Source organism: Lycorma delicatula, chromosome 5 (genome assembly GCF_047948215.1).
Source record: "Lycorma delicatula isolate Av1 chromosome 5, ASM4794821v1, whole genome shotgun sequence".
Classification (NCBI taxonomy): Eukaryota; Metazoa; Arthropoda; class Insecta; order Hemiptera; family Fulgoridae; genus Lycorma; species Lycorma delicatula.
Window position 1 is genome coordinate 110,291,227 of NC_134459.1, and position 25,173 is coordinate 110,316,399.

At 26.6% G+C, this 25,173-nt stretch overlaps 1 protein-coding gene across 4 annotated transcripts in view; it reads left to right on the plus strand.

Annotated features, from left to right (window-relative positions):
* LOC142325296 (uncharacterized) overlaps window positions 1-25,173 on the plus strand; it is a 315,502-nt gene that overhangs the window by 270,107 nt on the left and 20,222 nt on the right. The window contains exon 1 of one of the 4 annotated variants that reach the window (XM_075366855.1): window positions 21,037-21,262. The exons of the other annotated variants lie outside the window; for them this stretch is intronic. Within the exon in view, the coding sequence (XP_075222970.1) occupies window positions 21,052-21,262 (211 nt within the window). The 5' untranslated portion in view covers window positions 21,037-21,051. Of the gene's footprint in view, window positions 1-21,036; window positions 21,263-25,173 lie in introns of those variants that run through there. 4 annotated transcript variants of the gene reach the window in all.

Sequence of the window (25,173 nt, forward strand, 5' to 3'; positions counted from 1 at the left end):
CATTGGCAGCTTTTTACACGGATGAAAGTTAAATATAAGTTACTTTAATACATCCGTATTCGAACTGAGACGTTATATACAACATATAAACTATGTTTTGGTTTCGAAACGAAGTGATAAATTAATTTGTTGACACTCTCTGTTTCCTTATTAATTACACTTGTGACGTATTTAAAGTATGTGATGTATAAGATTCAAAAATGACAGTTGTTTTCTTTGATATTATCCTCAGTTAACGTGATAATGAGAGATAAAATGTTACTTGTAGGGCTGAATATTGCCTGCATTTTGGTGTAATGAAATAGTGATACGCAACAGTATTTTCACCCTGCTGAAATAATTAGTAAACCATTTAATATCGCAACTTCCCTTGTAAATCTAGCAAGAAATATTTATTATTCTTCAAAATGATTACACCGTTTTAAGAAGTAACTGTGATTCATGTAAGGTTTCCTAAAATTTTTATATTTATGGTATCTATTACACAAAATGCATTACTTTAATTTAAGGAGTCACTGAAAGTGACACTGTGTCTCGATAAACCAGTATGGGGTCTACCGATGCTGGTTATGTAGCTTATGTCTCTTATAAATAACATTTTGTAATTTCTATTAACTATATTGGTCGAAATATAAAACCAATATATTTTTAATTTATTTTAAGGTTTATTAATTTCTTTCCATTCATAAGTAACATAAATAATAAAAAAATAAATACAAGAAATAAAAATATATTAATACAAAAAAAAATGTTTTTAACAGCTAACCTCATACAATTATAAAATTAAATAAATAAAAATTATGTCTACAGAATGTTGTTTTTAAAACTTAGTCAAATAACAGAGAAGGAAAGAGTACATTCGGATCAATATTTAAATGGTAAAGGTTAACAATGTGATCTATGTAGTACGACGATTACTAACGGAAGTTATAGTCAAAAGGTATGGTAAATTAAAGCTGCATATAGTTAGCAATATAAAAGTTAACCAAGAGGTTAGCGTGTTGCACCACAGAATGTAAGAGTTAGTATACAATATTATGCTATTAAAATCTATAACAAGTACAATAAAAGCAGGTAAAAAGGTATATAGACATTGAAAGGATGAAGGTGGTAGGAGGGGGAACGGTTAACTTGTCGTAGGGGGGAAAAGATGGAGGTAAGGATTTGAGGGTCACACTTTCACCTACCTGTTCTTGCTTTCGGATGTCGAGTACAGACATTCTGATAATGTTGACTGTCATGGAATTACCGATAGTGAATCTTTCCTTTGAATTAAATATTTGTATTTACTGTAGCAATAAAAAAATAAATAGCTTATTGATAAACATTAAACAGCTTTTTTTTCATTGAATTATTTTACGTTACGATAATCGCCTACGGAATTAAAACCAACATTATTTAAATTAATTATACTTCTGTATTATGTTGTAACGTAAAAATAAAAAAGCTAACAACATATTTGCAATACTTTCTTGTCATTCGTTATTTATTCTTACATATGGAAAAAGATACATGAAAATAGTTACCTAATATTTTTTTTTGAGATGTGGGATAATTTATGATGAAGTTATAATGTAAAATTATCATTATATGTTTAAATAAACCAAAAAATGTTTTAAAAATTTTTAAAAAAGTCTGTATTTTTTCTACTTCCCCACCTTCAAAATCACCTTCCAAGAAATTTTTTGATTTTTTTTTTTTTTTATCAATATATTAATTGGAAGAAAGTAAAAAAAATGTCACTTTAACATGTATAACCCATAAAACGTTACCTAAGATTTCTTTTTTTGGGATGAGGACTGAATTATGATGAAATTTTGTTGTAACATTATTGATAAAAGTTTATTATTTAAACTTTTAATATTAAAAGGTTAAATCAAAAACGTTTTGAAAAATTAAAAAAAAAAAATTATATTTTTAAACTTTGATCGGCTTCCCCGCCCACAATATTATCGTCCATAGTAGTTTTTTTTGGTCACTTGCATTACTACTATGCCTAGGAAAACATTACTATATACTATAAGACATTAACACAACTTTATTATATAACATTAGACATTACAAGAAAAATATTTGTTTCTTACATCTCAAAATAGAATGGATAAAAAATTTGAGGAGATTTTAATATATATAAAATCTATATCCTTTTACAAATTCAGAAATAGCTGTCGAATTATTGCATGTCTTTTCAGGCTATTAATAGAAATTGAAAGAATTATAGCAAAAAAAAGCCGAATATATTTTTTTTAGAGTGGGTAATACATTTTAAAAAAGTTTTTTTTAAAAATAATCATATCAAAATTGCTCAACAAATTTGCTTAAGTAAAGCTTTCTCTAAATCTGGCACCCCTTCAATAAAACGTAAAATAAAAAAAAAGAAATTTTCATAAAAAAACTTTCTGTGCTTTAGGTCCGGGGTCTATAGTTTTAAAAACCTGTAGATATTTCTTGGTAGCTCTACATATTAAGTATAAACTTTCAAAAAGATTTTTGAAAAGTATTTAAACCGAAGTCACAGAGCAAAAGAACAAAAAGTATATATTTCGATTTTATGAGGTGGGAGTTGAATTTTGAAAAAAAAAACCTTTATTTTTTATATATATATGCATCGTAGGTATCAAATTTACTTAATAAAGTTTTTTTCTAAAATGCCTCTGAATAAAATAGAAATTGATATTTCACTCTACCCCAATCCCATAAAGAATTTTGAAAAATTAATGTATGCCTCATATATACAAATATTTTAACCAAATTTGAAGAAAATCAGTTCGGTCAGCCCTGAGATATATGGCGAAAAGCAATGCAACATACATATACAGTGTTCATACGTACACATATATAAGGTTTTTTGGTCTAGATGAAACTTAAAACGTAAAAATTTGAAAAAAAACGCCTGATATCTCTTTTTTTCATGATCTATCGTACTTTCCCCTTTAATACAACTGCTTATTACGGCAGGTACCACAGTTGCAACGTTAGCTGACGGTACTGAAATTCTTGCTGTCCACGAAAATCCGACTACTGCATCTCGTTTTATTCAAAAATATGTCACTCTTCTCGAATCGTGACTTACATGTTGGAAAATAAAAATAAACGAAACAAAATTAAGTCACATCACGTTCACCCTTCGGAAGGAACACTGTCCTCCTGTTTCTATTTTCAGTGTTCCGATTACGCGATCTCAAGACTTTAAATATTTGGGTTTTCTTCTTGATCGACGACTTACTTGGGCCAAACATACACTTCTAAGCGGAAACAGTTGGATCTCAAGTTTAAACACAGCTACTGGCTGATAGGAGATAGATCTCACCTTTCAGCAAAAAGTAAATTATTGATTTATAAATCCGTTTTGAAGTCTTTTTGGACTTACGGGCTTGAATTCTGGGGTACGGCATGCAATTCCAGTTGACATACTTGAACGCTACCAGACAAAAGCGCTGCGGGAAATGCTCTACATACCCTGGTACTTTAATAATAGCCTTATTTATAATGATCTTAAGTTGCGAACCGTTCGGCGGGAAATATCTCTGGTCAGCCTACGGTATCAAAATCGTTTGAATCGGCACCCTAATTATTTGGCGGTCAATTTATTAGATAACACGATCAGTGATTTTTCGAGATTTCTGAGGAACAATATTCTTGGTTTGCCTTATCGTTTCAATTAGGTGACTATGGTCTGGCCGTCCTGAGTGCTCTTCTATTTCATTATTAAGTCACGAGCCGCTGGGTCTGTGATTACTTAATGTTGGTTTAAATAGGTCTTATTTACTTACTGTTCAATTATCTTGCTGATCAGACTGTAATGTTGCCGTGTCGTTATAATAAATATATATATATATATATATATATATATATATATATATATATATATATATATTTATTTTAGCTGCCATTCCTGATGAATTCCCTGGTAAAGTAAAAATCGAAGAACAAATAGATTCATTCGATAACAATTTTTACTCAAGCAAGACAAAAACCTTAAGTATTTAAAATGTACAAAAGAAATATAATAAAAATACTGTTGTAAAATTTGAAACAAACGTAGACTGTTAAAAGATAAAATTGCCAATAAATCTAAATGTGATCAAAATGTTTGATCACATTTTAGAGAAATTTAGTCAACACTAGAAGTATTATTGCTAACTATAATATTTATTAACAATTATAGCTCCGTCCAGTCATGTATAATTATTTTTTTTGTCTTCAGTCATTTGACTGGTTTGATGCAGCTCTCCAAGATTCCCTATCTAGTGCTAGTCGTTTCATTTCGGTATACCCCCTACGTCCTACATCCCTAAAAATTTGTTTTACATATTCCAATCATTGCCTGCCTGCACAATTTTTTCCTTCTACCTGTCCCTCTAATATTAAAGCGACTACTCCACGATACTTTAATATGTGGCCTAAATTTCATTACTTTCGTTTTGTTCTTGCTTATTTTCATGCGGTAGTTCTTGCGTAGAACTTCATCCATGCCGTTCATTGTTCCTTCCAAATCCTTTTTAGTCTCAGCTAGAATTACTGTATCATCATAAAATCGTAGCATCTTTATCTTTTCACTTTGCACTGTTACTCCGGATCTAAATTGTTCTTTGACATCATTAACTACTAGTTCTATGTAAAGATTAAAAAGTAACGGGGATAGGGAATCCTTGTCAGATTTCCTTTCTTATTATGGCTCCTTTTTTATATTCTTCGATTATTACTGTTGCTGTTTGTTTCCTGTAAATCTAAGCTATCGTTCTTCTATCTCTGTATTTGAACCCTAATTTTTTTTAAAATGCTGAACATTTTATTAAATTCTGCGTTATCGAATGCATTTGCTAGGTCTATAAATGCCAAGTATGTTGGTTTGTTTTTCTTTAATCTTCCTTCTACTATTAATCTGAGGCCTAAAATTGCTTCCCTTGTCCCTATACTTTATCAGGAACCAAATTGGTCTTCTGCTAACACTTCTTCCATTCGCCTATCAATTCTTCTGTGCAGAATTCTAGTAAAGTTTTGATGCAAGGCTAGTTAAGCTAATTGTTCTGTCATGTATAATAATTATCCTAAAAATTTTATTTCAAAAAGAGGCTACAGGTACTGGACCTCGCTGATCTTTGAGTGCATGATACGTTAGATGATACAGTGGTTATTATGCCAATGATAGTTTTAATTGTATGAATCTATACTAGAATTTGACTATGTTGAAACTGGTAGGTGGTTGATTCAAAAATCGGCTGATTCTCTGCTGAGAATTCTGCATCTCATTGTTTTTGATTCTATTGTTTTTATCTGACTTTAATATTTATGACTTTACTTGGATTACGTTAAGGTTTTGTAACTGTATTATTTGTTATCTATTACCTATGTTATCTGTTATCTCCTTTTCTTATTGTTTTGTTTGTGTTATGCGAGGTGCTGTATATTATAATATTGTATTTGAAGGGGGCTACTGTGGATGATCCTATGACACGTTGCTCTTAGCCAAAAATTTTAGTTATGGTCACAATCAAAAATTTTGGCGACCGATTATAAAATAAATTGCTCAAAAAAAAAAGTAAAAAAGTATCGTACCCACTAGTACATATATTATATGAAAAAGGCTGAATTTAGTTTTTGGCTGTATTTGTAATCTAACAACATATAAATTACTAGTAGGCATTTTAAAAAATTTGTTTGTATAACTGTAAATTTATAAGCTTTGATTTTCCATATTTTTATACTCATATTTGTACATAGAAATGACAATGACTATTATTGGATAATCTCACTGCAGAACACTCATACATACACAAATAATATTTATAAAAGAAACACATTGCAAATAATTACAATATCAAACATCTAAAATTACGGTAGTAAGAGTTTCATCATACGTTAGCTTGCATTAGCTGAAATTCAATAGTACTACAAAAATAATAATAATTTTTAATCTATTACTATTATTATTACTATTACTTTTTATAATGATCAAAATAATAGTTTCATTGTCATTATTATAATAATTTAAGCTAGATGATATATTTAAACTATATATTTTACGTTCACTGAAATTTAATACTTATTACATGCTATTTCTCTTATAAGGCTTTGTACACTTCTTTTTTCATAAAATTTATATATACGCCTAATGATTATATCAAACCATCTTTCATTTAACATACCTTCTATAAATATTTTCTAAATATAGGATACTTTTACATTAAAAAAAAGGTATTACAAAACAAATTATTCAGTATTTTATATTTATAAATTAAAATATTATTAAACTTAAAATAATCAGTTGGACTAAGAAAACTCAATAAATAGGATTAGGACAGTTTAGTCGATCAAAATATCCAATTCCAGATTTTTTGGTAGGAATTCCTCTCGCATACGTTTATCAAAATACTACAACTTCAACAAGTTGAAGTTATTCAATCTGTTGAATTTTCTCAAAAAATTTATAATATTTAAATTTTATCTCTTCCCTTAATATATTGTTGAAAATTACTTAAGGAAAAATTACTAAAGGGAAAGTACAGTTTCCCTTACCAGATATACTTACCCTACCAGACATAGATTCTCATTTCGGAGGTCAGGTTCTGTGTTTTACCAAGCACATAGAAATTTCCTAAAAAAAACAAAATTTGTAAGATAGTGTCCAAAAAGATCATTTTTGCAGAAATGTGTAAGGATTTAACTTGACCTTCAAATATGTCAACCATTTTAACCACATGGTTGCTTACCTAACTAACTAAAAATTACTTGATCTGTATTAAAAGAAAAATTTCTTCATAGGAAATGATATTAAAATTTTCGTCTATTTATGTACCGCTGGTAATAATACGAAGTAGTTTATTAGCTTTACCAATTGCACCACTTCGTAAATATAATCTATATTCCGTAAAATAATAAATTAACTTTTTAAAAAAAAATTAAAGTTCAGAATAATTTCAGATCGTTCAGTTTTTTGATAAATTTATAAATTGTTCAGCTCTGAATGAAATACTATTAAATAATAAATATTTTCCATTCAAGTGAATTTAATACAGTAACCTTTATTACTTTAATTAAAGATTAACTCAGTTTAAAAGATTACAATCTTAAGTTTTAAAATCTGGATTTTAATTATTAAAAAAAAAAAAAACTGTAAAATTTAATATCTGTTTCAAATTTAACATAAAAGTATTTATTTGTAGTTTAAAGAGATACAAGTCTTAATAAAATCAAACAGTTTATTTCTGTAACAGTATGATTAATAATACATTAGCAGTTTTTTCTACCTGTAGTAACCTTTACAACAGATCTGCATGTTGGAACAGGTTTGTTTACAAAATGGTCTATTGTCTGACCGCATATTAGTATAAAATTTAACCCTATGTAAACACTATATTTACTTTTTCAAATTTTATAACTATCTAACGGTTTTAAATATAATAGTACAAAGTACATTATGTTTAAAATACTTGATGAGGACACCCCTGACTTCCTTGTACGTCTATTAAATTACTTACACACATTTTCTTCTGCACTTCAATTAAACTTATTTCATTTAAGAGTGAGATACGAATCCTCCATTCCTTTATAAAGTGGACAGTAACACAATTGCTGAAATACTAGTTTTTATTAACATGAAATATTTATACAATTATTAATTCAATAATCTTACATAATTAGGATATATTAGGATAGAGTAAAAGTCCCTTTATTACTTGTACTAGCGTATCCCGTCACGACTTCGCCCACAATATATGTAATTTCACTCGCAAAGCTTTTTTAATGGCAAACTTACTTTTTATAAATAAAAAATATTTAATCAACAATATTATATTTAGATTTTCATTAAATCCTGATAAAACGGTAAATAAAAATTTTTATGAAAAATACTGAAAGAATATACGATAAACAATGAATTGTTGCCCAAAACTTAAATAAAGGATAAGAAAAATTGAAAAATATTTTTTAGACCATCTATTTTATGAATGAATTAAAATAGTTCAACATAAAAGTTCAATAAAGATAAACAAAAAATTTATCGCAATCCCAAATCTAGATTCTATGGTTACTTGCGCTTCCCCTCACGATCAGAGGATCATGGGTCGCTTTGCTCTTACTTCCCTTTCCCCTTTCTTTTTTATCTTTTTCCTTTCCATTTTTCCTTCTTCCCTTTTACCTTTTTGATTTTTCCCTTTCACCCTTCTTCCCCGCGCGTAAATCGAACCAGTAGTTATTTAGTCTACAGCGGACAAACATATCGGAAACACTGCAATGGAATCGTAAAATATTTAGTATAGTGTTTGTTGCTTTTACGTCCAACAGATAGCGCTGTTAACACGAAATTTAATTTTTTATCGATTTGATCCCCTTAAAATCAAAATTTCGCAAAAACCTTTTTTAGTGCACGCCTACTTAAAGATACGAAGGTACCGTGAAAATGTCAAGTCTCTAACTATAATAGTTTTGGTTGTACGTTGATTATGAGTCAGTGAATCAGTCACGACATTCTCTTTTATATAAGAGATTGCTAGATAAGTATTATTCCTTCATGAGTTGTTGATTAGCAAAACTTTCAGATTCCTGATGTGTCGTGTAATTAAAAGTTAATAATAATTAAACTATTCCGTTTAGTGAACTCCTGTATACTGGTTACAAATGTTAATTTCTACCTTACGGTGTAAAATATTCAATTTTTATTATTGGATTATTTGGTGAATAATCAAAAATGAAAAGAAATAATCATACAGGAAAAAGAAAGATAACTTGAAGAAATATATCTAAAAAAACGACAGAGGAAGAAAATGTTAAGAATAAAAAACTTAAGAGAAGATAATAAATATTACGACGAAGAAATGTTAAAACAAAAAAAAGAATAAAAATATTAAGCGAAGATGATAAATATAAAGAGGAAGAAAACGTAAAGACAAAGGAAAGAATAAAAAGATTAAGGGACGATGATGAATGTATAGAGAGAGAAAATTTGAAAACTAGAGAACGTGTACACAAATTAAGATCAAAAGAATTATATCAAACCAAACAGCTATTAAATGATTGGCAACAAAAAACAAATAATGGTCAACTTTGACTTAGGGAGAATATTACCCGACAATATCAGAGAAGTATTGAACTAAAAGATAATAATTTTTGTAATTTATTAAAGATTGGGCATATATGTTCGTGGGAGGTTTATTTTTCAATTACTCTGTAGTTAACTTTAGTGTAGATAAAATTAAACTAGAAAATCCAAAAATAATATGATTGTAAATTATAATTTTTAATTAATATTAAATAAGATGTTTCACCAATATTTGGTGAAACATCTTATATGTGTATATTACATATACACATATGTAATAAAGCCAATTAAATTTAAATTACATACATACATTTTTACAAGTACATAAAATTTTATTCTACTAATAACTTCTGATTTTTTCAATATTTCTTTAAAATTATTATTGAACAGTTATTTATTGTAAAATTTTTTACAATCACGGTTAATAATTTTTAATAAATAAATATATTTAAATAAAAAAGAAAACGTTAAAAAAATAAATTACAAAAAAAGGAGATGAAGTTAGATTCGAACCGATGTACTTTCCCTTGTAAGATTCAAATATTTCATAATTAAAATTTTATTTGGCTATAACTCTGGAATTAATGGAAATTAGTACCATTTAAAATATTTCTTGAAAAGCTCTCAAGGATTACTGCAGTTAAGAAAAAGGATAAAAAACCCAAATGTTTTTGGGTGTTTGGCTTTTTTGGACACTTTTGGTTCAGTCGATTGCAATCAAAAGGAGGAACTTCACAACTAGATTTACAACAGTCCTAAATTCAAAATTTCAACATCCTACAGCTAATAATTTTTGAGTTATGCGAGATACATACATACATATACGTACGTGCAGACGTCACGCCGAAAATGGTAAAAAACTGATTCAGGGATGGTTAAAATTGATATTTCCATTGAAATCTGGTAACCGAAATTTTTCTCGATCACAATTCTTCGTACAAGGAAGTAAAACGAAAAATAGCGAAAATTAATTTATGCGTACGTACGTCAATAATCTTTTTAAAATAAAAATTTAACAAAAATGGTTAGGCTAAATTTACACAAATAAGATAAAACTATGACATTATTAGATAAAACGAGTTTCTGTGATAAGATTTTGTGGCAAGGAACTAGCATTTTTAATCAACTCATCCAATCCTATGGCAGTTAGATATTTACTGATTTCATATAACATACTAAGCAGTAGATAATATAACAAAAACCATAAACATATAAGGAGAGGAAGAGATGAGTTTACTAATTTACTATTTTAAAAAAAATTACATTCAAAGTAATACATAAAAAAATATGCTAAATATTATTGAAATTAGAATTGGATTTTTTTTTATAGCTGGCAACGATGTTGCGCTGAACTTTCTCAACAAATTTACAACATTTCCACTTTATCTCTCCGATAAAGTTATTTTTGAATGAAATTTACTTTTACCCTAACGACTCTTTCCCTTTTCCAGACATAGATTCTCATTTGGGAGGTAAGGTTCTGTGTTTTAACAAGCAAATAGAAAGTTTACTAAAAAAAAACTTTTTTAAGTTCAAAAATACTTTTTTTCATAAATGTGTAAGAATTTAATCTGTTCTTCAAATAACCCAAAATCTACAGATGTTACTAATTTTTTTTTTTTTTTAAATAACCTTATTTTCAATATAAAAATAACCAGACACACAATAAAATAATAGTTTTTGAATGTGAAAAAGGATTATAACATTTTAGACTATTTCAATCATCCAATACTGCAATAGAATCAGAAAACATATCTAAACCATATCAAATAATACTTTTGAATATTGAAATTTTTTTTATAAATTTTTCTAACCTGATTAAATTTTGATCTATTTAGGAAATAATAAAATAAAAAACTGAAATCTATTAGTTAAAATAATAAAAAAATTAGATTTATATAAGTTTTTACATATAAAGGGTAGTTAGCCCCCCCCCCGCGCCACAAACGATGATATGCGTTGAAATTTGTTTTCAACTTCCTGCTTAATAATAACAGAAATAAAAAATTTATTTACCAATTCCACTGTCTGAAATTAAAATTAACTTTTCAACTTAATTGTAAGTTAATTTTGGAAGTCATTTGGAAATTTTCTTTTTAATAATATGAACTTCTATGGGATTTTAAGGTAACATATTTCGATAAATTAAAATATATGCAAGATTAAACAACTCATTAAATTCACCCTTTAACATTACAGTCTTTTTATTATCTCCTCCCTAACGAGCATCAAATCCAAATTTATTAAAAAATAAAATAGAAATTCTTTTAAAAATAAGAGATACAACGTCGAATTTTATGAAAATATTATAAACCGTTCTTGTATAGTATAGATATCGAAAAACATACTGAAACACACACACACACACACACTCGATCTCTCTCTGTCACACACACATGCACGCACACAAACACACACAGAGAGAGGGAGTGAGAGAGAAATTACGTAATTTTTAATATATTTTTGAATCTGGAATTTAAACGTTGTAAAGGGTAAAAATCCCAGAACGTTTTCAATTTTTTTATGTTTATCGTTAGTGATATTTTCTTTACAACAGTAGGAGAAATGTTTTTTTTGAAATGTATCTACTGATACATTTTTAAGTTAAAAAAATTGTCATGATATTATGACTCTTGGCATTAATTGCCATGATTAATTATTAATGCTTTTAAATTATTTACGTTGCTTTATAAGACTGCAGTAGCATTTTTAATAATCTCCAGCCTACCTCTTTTGATAAAATAGTCGCTACTTGCTCTTTTTTACTTCCTTGTACGAAGTAAAGGAAGTATTGTGATCTCGAAAAATTTCGGTTACCAGAATTCAATAAAAATATCAATTTTAACCATCCCTGAATCCATTTTTGACTATTTTCGGCGTGACGTCTGCAGGTCACGAATATGTACGTATGTATCTCGCAAACTCAAAAACTATCAGCAATAGGATGTTGAAATTTTTGATTTAGGACTGTTGTAATATCTAGTTGTTCACCTCCGCTTTTTATTGCAATAGACTGAACCAAAAGTGTTCATAAAAGCCCAAAATTAAAAAAAATTGAATTTTGGACTTTTTCTTAACTGACTTTTTCTTAACGGCCTTATTGAGAGCTTTTCAACCATAAGTGGTACTTATTTTCATTGGTGTCAGAGTTATAGCCAAATAAAATTTTAATTAATTAAATATATGGATCTTGCAAGGGGAAGGCTTTATCAGACTTCATGTCTTTTTTTAAACTTTTTTTTAAATTTAAATATATTGATTTATTAACAATTATTAACCTGTGACTGTAACAAAATTTTTACGATAAATAACAACAATAAAAAAAAATTAAAAAATATCAGAAATTTTTAATGAAATAAAATTTTATGTACTTTTCCTTTAAAAAAAAAATGTGTAAATGTATTTAATAGGCTTACAAGGAAGTCAGGTGTTGTCCACTTCAGATTTTTTTATTAAACAGTAATTGTTATTAATAGTATTATAAAAATTATTAATGGTTTTTAAAGACTTGCTTTATGCTTTTTAGTCATAAGTTAATAAAATTATTATCATGCACTGCATGAGCTTAATTAGTAAGTTAATTTGTATTTAAAACCCCGCATAGCTGTTTTACAGATTTTATAATTTTTTACACCCGCAGCTTTAATTTCACCACGTACGAAGGGATTTATTCAAACGTAATGGTGGAATATTGTATTGTCATCCGACCTTAGTAACTGTGCAAAATTTCATCAATCGGCAATGGCAGGAAGTGTGTTAAATTAAGGATGCAAGATCTGACGACAAATATGAAAAAAAAACATTGCGAGTTAAAATAAAGCTGGTAAAAATAGAAATAGCATAGTTTAATTACATAAAATTCATCAAAAACGTTTTCGTTTCTTATGCAACACGATTCTCAATGGTGATAATTTTCTTTCTAACTGTTAAGCAAAGGTCTTTTAATTTGTTGATAATTACATTAAAAAAGAGAATTTATTTCCTAGTAGCTACTCTTTTTAAGCCTAGGAATTTAATGATGTAATGATTTGTGGGCGAGTCAATGATGATAATTGGATTTGATTTAAATAGCGTAATATAATATTATTGTTATATTACCATTAGATATGCCGGGCATTGACTACAAATAACTTCACTTTTTTTTTAGTTTGTAGTTTAAAAAAGAAAGGGAACTAAGTTAGGTAAACCGAAACAAGATTAGTAGAATTTTTTAAAATAATAATCTGATAAGCTGCGATGCAATGGTATAAAAGTCGAGTAAGGCGATCAAAATGGAATGGAATTTCAAGACATTAACGTTCAAATTATGTTATTTTATATATTTATCAATTGTAACACTGCTGAAATGTACTATTAATTAAAATACACCTCGTAAAATAATTAATAAAAAATTAAAATAACAAAAAAAAATTAGCATAAAAATTTATAAAGCGAAGTAAGTTTTATAATGCTTAAGACGGATTAACGAGGAGAAAACGAAGTTTACCGCCAAATACAAAGTGAATGATACTTGACCCGCGTACTGTTGCGTCATGAGTCTGACCGGCCTTCAAAGGAATCTGTGGAATGTCCGGGGGGAGGAAGGGAGATAGTTTCATGGGCTGGAGGGGAACATTTGCATGTGGAGGGGAAATCTTCCGCTGTCTCTCTTGGCCAGTGCCCAACTTCCGTCTGCGTTAATATTAATTCGGTGAGCATAGGTCCAAACAACAGTTCAAGTGAAATTCTTATGAATCATTATAAAAACAAAAACCATATAACGTGGGAAATAATTGTTATACTTCTTTTTCTTAACACTTATCTTTTTAAATACGATTAATGTAATAAAATTATACTTTATAAAAAAAAGTACTAATATGTATTTATAGATTCCTATTGACAAAACTGGTTAATAAAAATAAACGTTAAAAGTAAAATGACAAGTATTAAAATCTGTAATAAAAACTGGTTTTTGTTTATTTTTGTTTAGTCACCTTTGAACATTATTGTTTTGTAAAACCTCAAACATTTATGATCAATTTAAAATTAGTATTGAGTTATCTGATTCTTTTATAAAATAATAAATAAGAGTAAAATAAGCATTCTTTCTTAACCCGAAAGAATTAAATACCGTTAGGTATATTGTCAATATACAAAAGACCATTTCATACTCCAGCGCACAGTCTTTTCAGCTCATGAGGAAAATTAAGAATAGTCGTATGTCTAAATACAATACAGTGAGTGATTAGTTCAGTTTACTCCTACCATTTCTAAGGGAATGACATCAATTGAAATCTAACGAACAAATAACAAAAATATTCAGAAGTTATTTAAAGTAACTGTACCTAACAAATATTTACCGGAAATACACCTGGTATGGGTTACCACTATACATTAATAAATTATTAAAAAGTATAAATCCACCTTACCAGCAATTAATTTTGACGTCTCCAGTTCTTTCAGTCCTTAGGCCATCGTCAGGAGATTAAGATGTCATTGTAGAATAAAGTTAAAGAATTAAAATATTAAGCAGTCATGACTGACAGTCAACAGTATACTCCTGACCAGCTATCAATCATGATTGCTTAATATTTAAATTCTTTAACTTTATTTTACAATGTTATTTTAATCTCCTGACCATCGTCAGAACTGAAAGATCTGGAGAATTCAAATTTAATTGCTGGTAAGGTGGATTTATACTTTTTAATAATATATGAAAAACTACTTGAATCTAAATCCAACAGCATCTCAGAATAATCTTATCAATGACAAAGCTGCTAATCGTCTAAATAGAATACGATGATTTTTCCTGTTTAAATTCAAGTTATTCTAAATGAAGGAGGATTGAATTACATGTTCTTCATTAAAATATAATAAAATGTACAGTAGTTAACTTCATAAAAAAATATTTAACCATATTATTTTTATTGATAGAAGAAAGAAATCTATATAACACCGAAATTATACATTTGTTAAGCCAAGAGTAAACATCTAGAAGTTGTCAGTTCCTTTTCTCTCAGAAATATAAATTTATTATATTGGTTATGATAGAAAATTTGTTTTTCTTAAATTTATATTTGATAAAATAATTTTTTTTTTACGTCGTCGTATATGTAAATATAAAAAGATCTTAAAAACTAACTTAAATTTTTTTATTAAACTATTTATTTTATCACATCCATAAATCTATTTTTTTAAAGTTTAGTTTTTTGTTTAAGGATCAATTCAAATAATATCTTACCTTAAATACAATATACAAAAATATATTCAAATTCTGATAAAGAAATAGTTTATAATGTTTCCCTAACGAAACAAATTTCTTTATAAAGAATTTTACTTACCTATTTTATTGAGAAATTATTTTCTAATTGGTTTTTTAACAAAATATACAAAAAAACTATTGAATTTTTTCGAAATAAAAATTTTTTGGTGGAATATTTTTTCACCGGTAAATGGACAATTTTTTCGTTGGTAAAAAAAAATTGTATTCAGAATTTCAAGAAAATAATTTTATTGAATCTATCTATTACAACCATCTCTTACAAAACACACAGTACATAACCCACGTGTAAACATACACGTTCCGTACTTTTTTCATTTGTTCTGGCAGAGGCTCTCTCTCTATAATCCTTTAAGGTAAATTTTAGTTTTTTAATGTTGTAAACCTTTGCTTAAAAATAATTTTACACTATTTATACTGTTTATTTTTGGAGTTTTTACAAAATTAAATAATTTTGTTTGAATTTAAACTTTAGTTTTGTGCTCGGGTAATAATATACTTTTTGTTATTTCATTCATGAAAATAAAACAAAAACGATAACGCTAGGATGATTTAAATACGTACAGTATTAAAAAATAATTCATGAAAATCTTAAGGGTAAGGATATATTTCTTCCAAACTGAAAAAAAAATCTGTGAAGTTTATATAATAAAGTTAATTTATAACAGTTTTGCTTTTACGCAAAAGAAACCAATACCATCGAGTAAAAACTAAATATATATTTTAAATTACAGCAGAAAATATATTAGCTATATATGAAAACAAACTGCAGAATTTTTTATAAATTTTCCAAAATAAAGATAACATTAAAAATATACCAACTTTAAAATCTTTTGGATCTGTTTAATGTAAATTGTGAGAAATGAATAGTAATTAGATATCATTTATTGTTAGATAAAAATTTTTATATGTATACATAGCCCACCGGGCTAGTCTAGTCGTTAACTCGTTTCGTAAATAAGTTGTTTAACAGCTAATTTTCGAAGTTAAGAGATCTAAGGTTCAAATTCTAGTAAAAGTTAGTTACCTTAATATGGATTTGATTACTAAACAATAGATACCGATGTAATTAGGTAGTTTGAGTTCAATAAACGATACGTCTCAGGAATGATTGGCCTAATTCTGTACAATACTACACCTCATTTACATATCTTACATATCATACTCATCTTATTTCGTCTTGAGGGTAGGGGGGTTGCTTTTTGTTCACTAGTTGATCAGATTGCAAAGAACACATTAGGAAATAAATAAAAATATGTATAACACCTTTACAAAAACTTGAGTTCGTATATGTTGAACGAATGCTGAAAAAGGTAAAAAAAATGTAAAAAAAATGTTTAGTTATTCTTTAATTTTTTGTTGATATATTTTTATAACATTGTTAAACTGCTTTAGTGAAGTAAAACTTGATAGGAAAATGCAACAATACCTTCAAAATTTTAATCCTGAACTTTCTTGAATAGTATATTATCGAAAATATTTATGGATTATGTTAAAGATGAGAGAAATTAATGATTTAATAAAAATAAGTGTAAATTTAAAAAAATTGTCATAATTATAATCATTAATAAACAAACGTTTTTATTTACTGTATTTAAACCCTGGTTAATTGTAGTTTCTTCAGAATTGTTTGTGTATAGAGTATAAAATGTCTAAACATATTTAGACATTAATAATAATAATAATAATTATTTAGTATACTTATTTCTTTTAGTATACTAAATTTATGAAAGAAAAATCCTAAAATTTACATCACAAACATTTAAAGTAATAATAATTACAATGATTACTGTTTGTTAATTTCTAACTCTTGTAAATTCCTTTATAAGTTACATAATAATATAATTTATAATATGTAAGTTTTCTGAAGATAATATCTTATGTGATGAGAAACAGATTCATTTTAAAGATATTTTATTTTTGTTATATATAATTGTGATTTCATAAATATTAATGTAACTAGAACGTTTGTTTTAAATTAGTACATGTTTATAGTATCAGAATCTCCATTGCTAGAAATAAAGGATCCAATTTTAAAATTAATTTTGCAACATATATTAACTTTTTTTTTTTGTATAGTGTTAAAGTGTTTAATAAAATCACACAATTTCTGTTATGATTTGAATTTTCAACTGGGTATACATGTATAAGGTATGATTCTTAAAAAGGATAAAGATTTATACATTAAAAAGAATCACAAATATCCAAAAATAAGGCTGTTATAACAATAATTCAGAATATCTTAATAATATAATTTCAGGATCTCTAAAAATTGAATTCAGAATTTCCGAAATCCTGAGTGCCTGTACTGGTTAAGATGGAGAGTTTAGGACTGAATATTTTTAAATATCAAATTAAGTGATGATAATATCTTCTATCCGATTAAATATTAAAAATATTATATGTTAAGTTTGTGGAAAAATACCGCAAAAAATAAAAAATCGGATTTCATAAATTAAGTAAAAAATTTAGACTACTTAATTTTTCGTTTTATGATTGTTTAAAAGGTTTTTCAAACAATTTACGATTTTTTAGATAATTCTGGAAAAAAAATATTTTCAGAGCCTGATTTCAGAGATTGGATTAGTATAACTAATGAAATCTATTACTGATATTATAGAAATATTCAACCACTATTTTATATAATATTTTAATCTGCTAAATCTAAAACTACAAACGTTTTTAAAGGTATTTTGTAAAAGACATAATATCTCCGCAACTTGAAAAAAATATGGAGCATGCTATTTGGTTTCGTTTCGAATTCAATGTTGTAAATTGATTAATTATTAACCTAAAATTATGATGGGTAGATTTTTTGTAAAAGTAATTTTTTTTTAATTAAGTGGAAGAGGTCGTAACTTTGCCAGATTTTTTTCAATAAATTTTATTTATACTTACGAAAAATCTATTAATTTTGATATTTGAAAGGAATTTGACAGTCTTGAGTTCCTTTCCGAGTTATCACCATCATATAATAATAAATAAAAAATAATAGGTTAAAACTTTTGCTCATCATAACTTTATTAACCAATGATTTCGTAATGAATGCGACTATGTTACACATCTTTACTAATTGAAGTTTCAGAGATGTTACGTTTATACAATAAAAATGAAATATATAAAAATTATTCAATTGAATTTAATTAATCAATTTAAAAAGTCCTTAATTTTATATTTTAAAAATCTTATGATTGATTTCACGAGTTATAATCATCCAAAATTAGGCCTTCGAATTTAGAACTCTAAAAAACAGTATATTTTTAGATATACATGAAACCCTACAAAATAGTACCAGAAAATTATTAAAAGCAATCAACTAATATAAAATTTAGAAGTCAACATTTTCATGTATTGTCTTTTTAATAAATCTTTTATGTATAGTTTAAAAAAAAGATTTTTCAATTTAGAAATATTTATCCTTAAACAAGACCGCATATAGTATTTATAACAGATAAGAATGTCGGGAGTTTACAGAAGAGAACGTGTACAGGAAAAAAGACTGCAATATAATATTGTGTGTTGTGTATGTTGGTGTAGGAGTGGTGGTGATGTGTGTGTGTGTGCGCGCGCGCGCGCCGTGAAGTAAAACTGGTCAGTAATTTATGAAAATAAAGTTAAGCATACATCTTAAAAGTAAACTGGTTTACTAAAGTAAATATAAATCTAGTATATTGTACAAGTTAAGACATGACTTCGTAAACATATTCAGTTGTAAAAGATGCCTATATTTACAAAAGGAATCATAATAAATAAGCATTTTTTAAAAAAGAAATAATTGTTTGAGATCTCGCGTGTATAAAAAACTGATTAATGTTGTCGGTAGTGTAAGTATACTATAGGAATAAGTAATCCTTCTTGCGCAACCGGTTCTCCAGAAGTACATGATAGTTTCTTAAAATTCCAGTTCATTGTGTCACAATTTACACCGCCACATTACTACAATAGATTTTGCGTAAAGTTCTAAAATCATTCTGAAACTTTTTACGTATGACGTAAAGACAAACATTGCTCACTTTACCTGGAACCTCATTGTAATGCATCTTTACTGACGCCAAAGAAAGGACCACGATTGAATAGAGAGAGTCGAACGTAATGATTTAGGTCAGAAGATATATCAATTCTCAGATTTTCCCGTTTTGAAACACTTCAGTATTCATGCTTTCATTGTTTTAAAAAATTTTGTTTTTTTAAAAACCATTATATTTTTTATTAACAAAATTCCAGAAAATCTATATGTTATATTATCATATTATGGTTTTTCTTACTTTTTTTTTATTTAAAAAACCCAATAAAACGATAAATACAAGAAAAATTAGGATGTCTAATCTCTGAGATTGTTACACTTATCAAATGATAGGTCTAAAAGAAAATAACTATCGAATGATAGATCTTTTCTTAATTTTAATTACTTTTGATATTTTAAAAACTTCTTTTGATGCATTTTTATTTGATAACTGGATCATAAGTTTTAAACTATTTTCTGTTTGAACAATGAAAATCAGTTTATTTTATTTTTTTGTTCATGATATACATAGTCATTCGCTATATAAAAATACCTACATTTATGGAGACGTTCCACTATTAGGAGGATACAACGAAACAAATTTATCACTTCCTTGGGATAAATTACAAATTCAGAGCAGAAAACTAAATTGAATTTTTAAAAATTACACGATTTACACAAAATGTGTATAAATTACCCATAAAAGTGATTCACCATAATAGAATACTTAACAGATCCGACTTTAGAAGTTCAAAATGAAAGAATTTGTTCGCACACTTTTTGACTGACTATTAAAATCAATGATTAATGGTAAAATTTTTATCCAAAAATCAATGGTTAAGTAATTAAAACACCAGTGGAAGAAATTTAATTATATTTAAATAATGAAAAATGTTCAATAATTTTGGATAATTTATATATAAGTATACAAGATCTACTTCAATCAGTAAAAATTAATTAAAATATTTGACACGTATTTATAATATTAATTATAATTTTAATACACATACTATCATGTAATACTATTTAAGTCTATTGGAATATTTATTTATTAGTATGTTATTTTCTTTTTTTAGAATTTGAATAAATAAAATTATATATATATCCATAAATTATATATATATATATATCCAGAGATATATATACTGTATAATAATTTCTATTATTAAGAATGGAAATTATACTTATTCATGTTTTTGCTTTTCCTAAATTTTAATTGATAAAAAGATAACGGTATTTTACAGTTACAAATCTGATCTGGTACGGTGAAAATTTATCGATTAATTATATTTATTTTCCTCAACTGGTTGTAGATGTACCAGCAGTCAATTGCGTAAAACAAACACACCGGTTTTCTCTGTATTATATATTTTTTATAGTGGTGTAATGTGCGGTTCCGTTACACTGATAACGGCAATGAATGAAAGATAACAATGAGTGAGAGAGTGTATATTTCTTGAAAAAGAGAGAATGACGTGGGAGTGACGTCATAGTCGGTCAGCTGTCAAGTATAGATGGAGAGGGAGGCGTAGTAAGGGGGGTGCAAGGCACCCGACGTGAATGAATGGCCCCTCCTGCTATCCAATGAGAAAGGTCGAGCCCGCCGCTCCATCGTTATACTATTGGTCAACCTGGGAAAAGCCCAAGGAATAATTCGTCATCAAGTCCACGTGCGTCGAGGAGGGGGTGTCATATATGCGTGCTCGACAGGACGCAATCCTCAGTGAACATTCTACTGCGGTATGTCGTATGGCGCTGCCGTGTGATCGTGATCATTTAGTATCGCTAAGCAATAGTGCCGACATGGATACATCTTTATCGACGACGACTCTGCCGGACTTAAAGGATGTCTTAGAAAGGGATCAAAGGACTGTTATAACACCATCCAGACAACCTCGACGGACGACCCTCTTCAGTATGTTTTACTACAGCTTAACCACATCGAACAACAAAATACAAAGTCAGTACTTAACCTAATACTTATTTATCAATCTATTAGTATAACTATATAAGTCTAGGTCAAAGACCTCTTTAGTCCTCAACTCGGTTCGTTTAATATTAATCATTTGATGTCAATCAGACCGCGCTCACTTGGGTGTATAGCTGCTCAATAGACATGCAGACGCTTTGCACACTTGTCATCGCTCAATACTGAAAGCTTTAATTAAAATTTCTATGCTCTTGTGTTAACGCTCTTTTTACCACCCGCTACGAGTAGAAGAGATCTTACTGTTACTTTTAAACATAAAACTCAACACGTAAACCTTATATAAATACAGCATAAGGTTGCGCAAATTTTACGCAATGTTTACAAAATATAAACTTTATTTTAAGATAAATGTTAAATCTTAATTTTTAAATTAAATATTTTTATTATTAATAAATTGTTTCAACATAAATTTACAGAATATAAGTTGAAAAAATAAATAACTTCTTATATTTTTATTACTACTCGTAAAAAACTTATTGCCTAAAAAATACAATAAAAACGAATTGAAATTTTTTTAAATTTATTTTTTAGAATTTTTAGCAGTTATCCCGAAAAAAATAATTTTCAAAAACTGGGTAATTCCTATTACTAGTATGTTGGAGAACAAACAGAGCTGGATTATTTCATTTATTTTTCATTATGGAAAAGTTAATATATATATATAAACTTTTCCTTTACTATCTTAATAAATACCTTTACTATCCATTAATGTTAATAGGTTAGATAAAATAAAAATCTTTAAACACCCTTCAATATTAAAATAGGGAAACCATTTTCTGTTTATAGCAAAACATTAATTTAGTAAAATAAACTATATTTTAACTTTAATCTATTTTAAAAGCTGTATATCCTAAAACATTATTTACTTATTAAATTATTTAATGATAAAATAAATTTGGTAAAACTATTATTTTTTATTAGAAAATTATTTTAAGACTTCAATATTATTTTTAATATCTACAGTAATTAATTTTGTAATAACATTTATAATCTGTTATATTGTAAAATTAGATATACAAAATTTGATTAGTAAACGATGAGAAATATTTAAAATCTTTAACTAAAATATATAACTTATACTCTTTTCTTTCTTGCTTTAGTCTATTAATAAATGTTAAATTTATTTATACAACAAAAATAAACTTTTAGTCCATTTGTCTACCTGAAAAATAAATTTCATTTCTTCAACCGCTTTCATAGAATAATTTCTACCTCTAAGTAATCTTATAGTAGATAAGATTCTGCTTTTATTATAATACCTGTGTTGCCAATTCTTTTACTTTAAAACTGAAGAATGATAAGCAAAATTAATAACGGTTGTTTTTTATTAGGAATATTACATTTTAAATATAAAAAAACAGAATTTTTTACTTACCAAATATTTGTTTAATTTAAATTAATTATTACGGGTTTTATATAATAAAGCTCGAATACAATTTATTTTTAATTGCAATTTTTTTTCATATAATTAATATAAAGTTGGGTTTTGATTGAAAAAAAAAAAACATTTTAATATATATTTTTCATAACTTTTATATCTGTTTAGTGATAATAAAAATTCTTTATTAAAAAATTATCACACAATTTATAAATAAAATTATTTAAATTTAATTTCTAACAAATTTAGGAAATTAGTTTCGTATGTTTTTTTTTTTCTAATAGCAATAAATGTATGTAAGTTACATACTAAATTTCACGTAACAGAACAACACTTTTTAGATAACAATAGTTTGTAGGCAACTTAAATTTTGTTTAAAGATTATTATAAACTTGTTTCTTATAATTATTATTTTTATAAACAAATTTCTGTGTATGTAAGTCCACAAATATTGTGAAACAAATATCCACAAATATCTGTGACCAAACACAAATATTTTTATGAGGAAAGTTTTTCTTTTAGATATTTTTTATTAAGTTTAAAATGTGATATAATTAAATTTCATATGCTTTTATTTTTATGTTATAAAATATGCAATAAAATTAAGACATTTCGCTTAAAAAATTGTTTGATGTTGCCATTTTAAATTCTTATCAGTAATAACATTTTTTTAAACGACTACACAAATTATGAGCTAAAAATCTATAAAATACTAGCTGAAAATGTATATATATTATAATAATTTTTTCAAAATTTTGTATTAAAACGGACACACGTACATTTATATTTAGATATCAACATTTACATAAGAGTTAAAATAACATTTTTATATATAATAATATTAACGTCAGAGATCGTAATATTTAGCTACAGGTTTTCCAATTACTCATACATGAAAAAAGTAAAACCAACGATTAAACACAGTCAACAAATAATAATATAAAACAAACAAACAAAAAAAGATTTTGTCTATATTCTGATTAACTTAGGCTAAATTGTTAAACCGTAGAATCAGTTCCCCTTCCACTTTTAAATAACATATGAATTAAAAGTATGAATCACTTTGTTACACCCAGCTTCCAATGTAAATTACTTGTAACAGTAGATACAACAGTCAGTGTTAATTGCAGTAGTAAAGATAATACTAATAATAATAATAGTATTGTTTGACTAAGTATTAACAGTTACTAGTATCTGTAGGCCGGAGTCAACTGATATCATACATATTTTGAAATTATTAATAGATTTGTTTATGAATTTTTTTCTTAAAAATACGGACTATATTAATTTATATATTAATCATGCAATAATAAAATAACATAAAAATGTTCCATAAAGTAACATTTTTTTATTATAAATCTGTAATCTATTTATTTTACAGTTCTATAAAAAAAAATATTTATTTTATAATATATGTTGTATTGAAAGAAAATGTTAAATTTTTTATGCTAGTACATTTTTTCTATGTTTTGACTATAAATAAATACTGAATCCTAATGAAAGATAAATAATTTGTGAATTATATTTTCGCTTAATTTCATTTTTAAAATTCTATACTCACTACATTGACTGTTTAAGTACAGCACTAAATATATTTGTGTATGATTCGAAAATTCGTTCTATGAAGAATACATCTGAACAAGTTAAATAATTCACTAATCTAAATTCTAAAATGTTTAAGTAAAATCCAGTGGAATTTATATAGATATGAGTAAATAATATAAAAAATTTAATTATAACATTTAGAGGCTTATATATCTTTAGTTTATTTAATCTCACTAACAATTTTGTTATCCTTTTTACATATGTAGAGAAAATTGTTATGTGATTTTTTTGAGAAGTAGACTAATATAAATATATTTTAAATACGATCCGGTAGTCCTGAACATTTTAAATATGTATAGTATATTCTAACTTTATCCTGTTATAAAACATAATTATTGAATTTTTTCACGAAAAAAATATTTGTATTCATTTTGGATCGGAAATGAATTCATGTTATATTAAATTATTTAGTAAATTAACAGTTTATAAAGAATTTAAAAAAAGGAAAAAATTATTGATTTATAGTAAGATATAAATATGTGAAAAAATTATAAGTATTTTAAATTTTATATTAAACTTTATTAAGGCATATATTCATATTAAGGCATCCTGAATAGTCGCGTTAATATTGAAGGGACAGGTAGAAGGGAAAAATTGTGCAGGCAGGGAACGTTTGAAACATGTAAAACAAATTGTTAGGGTTGTAGAATGTAGGGGTTAAACCGAAATGAAACGACTGGCAATAGATAGGAATCTTGGAGAGTTGGATCAATCCAGTGAAATGACTGAAGACAAAATAACTTTAAATATATGTAATGTATTTTTTTTAATCGGAAGGGTTCAGTTCTTGCCAGTAACCATTATTTTTAAATAACTACTAATAAGATAAATTTTTCCGCTCCTTTTCATGAAAGTTATATTAGTCTTCCAGAATCGATATTTTTATTTTAAAAGTGTT